General features: G+C 45.6%; 1 protein-coding gene across 1 annotated transcript; it reads left to right on the forward strand.

Annotated features, from left to right (window-relative positions):
- The first annotated feature begins 595 nt into the window (after positions 1 to 595).
- On the forward strand, positions 596 to 5830 carry BMP15 (bone morphogenetic protein 15). The gene is made up of 2 exons (XM_061178780.1): positions 596 to 944; positions 4974 to 5830. The coding sequence occupies exons 1-2, from the start codon at positions 617 to 619 to the stop codon at positions 5828 to 5830; spliced, it is 1185 nt and encodes a 394-aa protein (XP_061034763.1). The 5' UTR covers positions 596 to 616.
- Positions 5831 to 7012: the final 1182 nt, after the last annotated feature.

Raw genomic sequence — 7012 nt, forward strand, 5'->3', positions numbered from 1 at the left:
GTGGGAACTTCTTGGAGGATTTAAGATTCAGATTTCTGGAGCCTACCCTCAGAGAGTTCATGTTTTGGGCTGGGCCCTGGAGCCTGAATTCTTAACAATCACCTCAGATAGTCTCACTGCAAGTCCTTAGTAGACCACATTTTAGGAAATGCTGCATTAGGAAAAGTACTGCATGGAAGTGGGATGGGAGCAGGAGGCCTCTGGCCCTTTAAGGACTGATTAAGAGGCTGCCTTTAAAGCTCTGGAGTGGAGCAGGATAGGGCTGCTTCTTTTCATCCTAGTGGATAAGGTAAGGGAGCAGGTCCTGGGATGGACCTCTCCTTTTAAGTGCTATCTTGTTCCTGACCCTGGAGAGCAGGAGGGGCATGCTGCCTTGTCCCACCTGCGTTTCTGTTTGTTTTGATGCAAAGAGGACAATTTAGAAGACCTCCTTTTGGTCCAGGAGATCCTCCTAGAGGAAGCAACATAGGACCTGCCTGCCTGCCTTTCATTTTTTCTTGCCCTATCCTTTGTGGTAGTGGAGCCTGGATGCTGTTACCTGTGTGAAAGGAAAGGGTCAGAGTGGCGTCCTTTGGGCTTGTGCCGGAAAGTGTTGCTGAACACCAAGCCTTTCAAGATGGTCCTCCTGAGCATCCTTAGAATCCTTCTTCTTTGGGGACTGGTGTTTTTTATGGAACACGGGGTCCAAATGGTACAGGTAGGGCAGCCTTCTGTTGCCCTCCTGTCTGAGGCCCCTACCTTGCCCCTGATTCGGGAGCTGCTAGAAGAAGCCCCTGGCAAGCAGCAGAGGAAGCCACGGGTCCCGGGGCCTCCCTTGCGGTATATGCTGGAGTTGTACCAGCATTCAGCTGATGAGAGTGGGCACCCTAGGGAGAACCGCACCATTGGGGCCACCATGGTGAGGCTGGTGAGGCCGTTGGCTAATGTAGCAAGACCTCTCAGAGGTGAGTTATCATACCATATTGTCCTGGAGGGGAGAAAAATGGGGAAGAAGAGCGTAGAGAAAAGGGGATCTGCGAGTTTACTGTCAGGCTTCATTGCCTGGAAGGTGGTTTTCTCAGGCTTGGTTTTCAAAAAATGGCAAACTTGGGAGAAGCTGGCTCCAAGCCTGCTTCCCTTCAGGGGCCCAATTTAAGAACAGATTGCCTTGGGGCCTACCTGAGGAAGCTCTCCCAGGCCCCAGGGCAACTGAGTGATGTGTCAGCTCCTATCTTTCAAAGAAAGTCTTAATGCTTGTTATATCACTGAAAGCTATAATTGAGAAATAGCCATATACGTTCCTGTGCAGGGCTGTTTGTGTTGTTTTATTCTTAGAAGGCAAAGGGTACAGGATGCTGAAGTGGGGAAATTTACAAGGCCTCAGAAAGGACAGAAACAGGCTCACATCTGAGAATCTGTATACCTGGCTCTGTGAGCATCTACTATCGTATTTAATCCTTAATGACAGCTACTCTCATTAGCTGTCCTGGAGCACTTAGCCTAATTTTTAAAGATAAGAAAAGTGAAACACAGAGAGAAGTTAAATAACTTGCAGAGGTCACAAGGACAGTGGGTGGCAGAGACAGGATTTGAGTTCAAGTCTGTCCGTAACTACTTGTGTTTGAATGTGGTACCCTGATATCCTTGTACACCAAACAGTTTTTCTATTCAGGCTGTGGTTGCTACTTTGGGTTTTTGGTACCAAATGTATTTTGGAGTTTTCTTTGTTCCCATTATGGTTGCTTCTGTTTTAAACATCTGCATTAGACATTGTTCCAGGGCAGCAGTGGGCTCCTGCAGTGTGGGGCTCTCTATGAAATGCAGAAAGCCATCATTCAGGGAAATCTTGGGAACCTGGTGAGATCAGTCTTAAGCCTTTGCTAGTCTCAGCAATGACAACAGACACGATTTACCCTCCTTCCCTCCAAGTAAAACAACTACCATTTCCCTAAGCTAACCTTTAGTGTGAGTTTACCATGTGCCAGGCATTGGGCAAAGTACTTTGCAAACATTATTTTCATTAACCCTCCCCACTATCATACAAGGTAGGTACTATGAACATACCCATTTTATAGGTGAAGAAACTGAGGCTCAATGTAACACAGCTAGTAATTAACAGAGCTGGGTTTCTAACCCAGGGTTTCAGGCTCCAGAGCCTGTGCTTTTAATTACCCTGTTGTGCTGACTGCTTAACAGATTTTAATTGAGCACCAAGCACTGTGTTTGGGTTGGGTATAAAGAGGCAAATAACCGCTCCGCTGACCTCTAGGAGCCCCCACTATGGTAGAATAGATAGATAAGTAATCACACAGTGGTGGTGCAGTGTGGCAAATGCTTTGAAAAGGATAAGCAGTAGGGCTCTCGGGACTCCAAAGAAGAAATAGGTTGCTGCTTAGTGCAAGGAGAGGGAAGCAGTGAGACAGTTGGAAGGCCTCATTGAGGAGGTGGCATTTGAGCTGGACTTTTGCGTAAGGAGTAAAGAGGTTATGCATACAAGGAGGGGAATGCATTCTGATTAAGGAAAAAGAAGATAACTTGGTGTGGGTGGAGATTTACTCAACAAATATTTATTTGGCAACTGCTAAGTGCTAGGCATTGTACTAGGTGGCGGAATATGATCAAGATAGGCATGGTTCTCATGGGTGAGACAAGTAAGTAAACACAGATAGTTGTAAATTGTGGTAAATGCTATCAAAGAATGAAATAGGTGGTTTTGATAGAGAATAGCAAAGAGGTCTTCCCTTTGCACGGGATTGTCAGGGAAGGCATCTTTGAAGAGGTGATATTCGAGCTGAGGCCTGTAAGATAAGAAGCTCTGCATGAGAAGAGGAGGGAGAAGTCTGATCTAGGCAGAGGGAACAGCATGTGCAAAGGCCTAAAGGGTGGAAAGAAGCTTGTCCGACTTGAAGAACAGAAGGAAGATCAGGATGGTTGGAACCTAGTGAGACTGTGGAGAGCAATGGGATATGAGACTCAGAGGTCATTACAAGGGATCTGGGCTTCACTCCCAAGTGCAACCGGAAGCTGCACGAATCAATTCTGTACAGATGATATGAGGCTAGAAAGGAAGATGCCTAGAATTAGGCCAGTACCCTGGTCTGCCTGTGGGACATACCGGCATCTAGGGACTCTGGAAAGGACCCAGAAATGGATGACAAGAGAGCTGGGCCTGATCTTTCCATTAGGAGATGACCCAGCTGAATCGAGCTTGCCTGGAGAGCTATTCCAGGTTCAGTCACACAGGATGTGTGAGTCAGCCATTTCCCTGAAAAGTTCTGAGCAGACCCTTCTTGGCTCTGATCCTTAGCAACCCCACCCTGCTTCAGGAAATATGTGATGTCAGGGTCTGAAAGGAAAGGGCAGTTCCTCACCAGACAGCCTGTTAGAGGCTGGGTTTGGATTCCTTTTCAGGCAGGGTGGGGCAGATGTATGCGTGGGTCTCTTGGAAAGATTATTGTAGGATGGGAGTATGGAGTAATTTGAGAAAGCAAATACAAGCCTGGCTTGGGCCTTGTCTGAATGATATCCAAGTGCCCCAAACTTGAGGGTGTATTAAGCATGAGTTGGAACATGAACTTAAAAAAATATCCTGATGTGTGATTTCACTCATATGTGGAATATAAAAAAACAAAACAAATGAACAACAAAAAATAAAAACAAACTCAGATAGAGAGATTAGATTAGTGATTACCACCAGGGAAAGGGGTTGGGGGGTGAGTGGGTGAAATAGGTGAAGGGAGTCAACTGTGTGGTAACAGATGATGGTAACTAGGCTTGTGGTTGTGATAACACTGTAGTGTACACAGATGTTGAATTATGATGCTTTACACCTGAAACTTAGATACATAATATTTAAAAAAATCCTGATGCATCAAAACATTAAAGAGTTTCTATGTTGAACGTCCCAGGCCTACTGAAGAATTCCAGGCTCGTGGATTCAGTGGAGAAGGAAGGTTAGGTGAATAATATGTAAATTAACATGGGAATGTTTACTGATGTGTGAAGATGACAGAAGGCTTTTTCTTGCTGTGCGTGGTTTTTGTAATTGTTGCTCTTGACCTTTGCCAGGAGAGGGCGCAGAAGGTCAGAGCACTGCAGGCCCAGCTTTCCAACCCTTTGGCCACTGGGTGTCAGCATCACAGTTTAGATTAAAACTCTTAATCACTAAGAGGCATGTAGCTTCTAAGTAGACTTCTTAGCTAACGAAATATTTACATGAACAGGGCCTTGTTGAAAGAGGTATTTACAACGAATGGGGTAAATGAAGAATCATTTCCAGTAAGGAATGGAAAAGGGAGAGACTGAGGGTTAAGGGGGAATCGGCCCAAGAAGGGAATAGCTGCTCAAGAACAAATTCAAATAGAAGGCAGAAATGGTAAATACCTGCCCCCACTAGGAGTGGATAGACAAAATTATTTTGTGCCATCTCAGCCCTGGATTTGAAGTGATGGCGGACCATAGCCCCCAGTATTGGACTGTCACCCTAAAGCTGCATCTGTATAGTGATATAGCATGAGGATTTGTTATTCATGTATGTCTCAATGACCCTCCTAATTGGTCACTTTTAATAGTCAGCTATTAATACATACAATATATACACACAATTATGCATTTGAGGTGTTTTTCTCAGCCTGGTGCTGTGAGTGATCTAAAAGTTAGACACAATTTGTCTTCTTAAGGGAAAAATACTTGGGCTCAAATCTTTATTCTAACACACTGGCTGTGTGTCCTCTGGCATAGCTTCTCTGAGCTTCAATTTCCTTGTCTACAAAATGGGGAAAATAACTATCTCATAAGGCTCTTGCAGATTCAAGAACTAATGCATGTAAAGCATCTAATACATTAGTAAGTGCTCAATAGATGATAGCTATTATTATGATCTTGAATTCATTTTAGGGCTGCTTGTCAGTTTGCACTGAGCAGGTATGTGAGCGAGACTCAGGCTAGGAGGTAAGAAGCTAATGCTCTGCTCTTGTTCCCTCTTACTGATGCAGGCCCCTGGCACAAACAGACCCTGGACTTTCCTCTGAGACCAAACCGGGTAGCATACCAACTAGTCAGAGCCACTGTGGTTTACCGCCATCAACTTCACCTAGCTCACTCCCACCTCTCCTGCCATGTGGAGCCCTGGGTCCAGAAAAGCCCAACCGATCACTTTTCTTCTTCAGCAAGAGGCTCCTCAAAGCCTTCCCTGCTGCCCGAAGCTTGGACAGAGATGGATATCACGCAACATGTTGGGCAAAAACTCTGGAATCACAAGGGGCGCAGGGTTCTACGACTCCGCTTCCTGTGTCAGCAGCCAAGAGGTAGCGAGGTTCTTGAGTTCCAGTGGCATGGCACTTCATCCTTGGACACTGCTTTCTTGTTACTCTATTTCAATGACACTCAGAGTGTTCAGAAGGCCAAACTTCTCCCCAGAGGCCTGGAAGAGTTTACGGAAAGAGACCCTTCTCTTCTCTTGCGGAGGGCTCGTCAAGCAGGCAGTATCGCATCTGAGGTTCCTGGCCGCTCCAGGGAGAGTGATGGGCCTGAAAGTAACCAGTGTTCCCTCCACCCTTTCCAAGTCAGCTTCCAGCAGCTGGGCTGGGATCACTGGATCATTGCTCCCCATCTCTATACCCCAAACTACTGTAAGGGAGTCTGCCCTCGGGTACTACACTATGGTCTCAATTCTCCCAATCATGCCATCATCCAGAACCTTGTCAATGAGCTGGTGGACCAGAGTGTCCCTCAGCCCTCCTGTGTCCCTTATAAGTATGTTCCCATTAGCATTCTTCTTATTGAAGCAAATGGGAGTATCCTGTACAAGGAATATGAAGATATGATTGCCCAGTCCTGCACGTGCAGGTGATAGCAAAAGTACAGCTAGCTCAGGTTTGCCTGAGAAATTAGAAAAGGGTTTAAAATAAACTAATATTAATGTTAAAGCTGCAAGTGATGCTCTACCCAATCTATAGGCTCTACTCCTTGCCTTCAGTGTTGTTACTTAAGTCTCTTCCCCTACTTATGAGCTCCTTACTTTATAAAAATAGTTCTGATATCAAACATCAGTATGTTTTGACCATTAGTCAGAGCCCTTAATGTTTAAGATCTTCCTTTGGAGAGGCCCTCTCTATTTCCTTGTCTTTTTTTTTATTGTGACTTTGTCAAACGTCACCAGTCCATGATGGTAGAACTTTAGGAATCGTACTGCCAAGTCCTGGGAGAGGTGGAATCGTCCTAGAGTCCATCTTCTGAGGATCTAGAAGATTTGGGGTGAAGAAAGCAACTTGAGATTTTATACTCCTCTTCCTTGCCTCCTGAATCCTAGAAACTAGTACCTTATCGGAAAGACTGCCTGCTTCTGTGTTTGGATTTCCCTCTAAATCTAAAACCGTTTCTCAAATGGACTAGAAAACTTTTAGGCAATAATCTCCATAAAAATCTTTTGAGGGGAACAGAAGGAAGGGAATCTTTTTCTAAGCCATCAGGGCTTTTCCTCTCAGGCTCTGAACCTGGGGGAAATACCTGGGTTTCCTTTATACCCTAGGGTGAGGAGAGCAGTCTTTAATAAGGTCAGTAGGGAAATGTGTATGGAGCTGAGATGACAGTCACTTCAAAATCGCCTGTGTCTATAGTGAAGAGATGAAGAGCTGTCATTGCTGATTAGGATTATGTATGGGTGAGTCGTTTTAAACTTTCTATGGAACAATAGATTTCACAGGGTATTTTCTCATTTTAGGTAACCCTTAAACCCCTGCTAATGATCCCACAAAGAAAGCTCCCTGGTGGCTCGGAGGCTGGGACTTGGCCTGGTTGGAAGTGGAGGGGGTAGAAGGCTGCAGTTAGGAAGCTTAAAAGGGCTGTGGGGGAAGGGTGAAATGTGATGAGGCCTGGGGCCCACTTCATTCTGAGCTTGCCTGTTTGTGTGTTCAGCTGGGCTCCGGGCATGGGTCTCTGGGGGAGATGGGCTTGCTGTATTGGGAGGCATGGAGCTCTGCCTTGGACTAAATGATGCTTGCAGTGTGACTCTTTCCTACTCCTGTGCTGTATT

This window comes from Eubalaena glacialis, chromosome X (genome assembly GCF_028564815.1).
Source record: "Eubalaena glacialis isolate mEubGla1 chromosome X, mEubGla1.1.hap2.+ XY, whole genome shotgun sequence".
Taxonomy (NCBI): Eukaryota; Metazoa; Chordata; class Mammalia; order Artiodactyla; family Balaenidae; genus Eubalaena; species Eubalaena glacialis.

Bases quoted from the DNA above. Each gene is read 5' to 3' on its own strand.
- BMP15 (XM_061178780.1), top strand. From the start codon at position 617: ATGGTCCTCCTGAGCATCCTTAGAATCCTTCTTCTTTGGGGACTGGTG. The intron at 945-4,973 runs GTGAGTTATCAT...TTACTGATGCAG, and splicing joins TGTAGCAAGACCTCTCAGAG to GCCCCTGGCACAAACAGACC.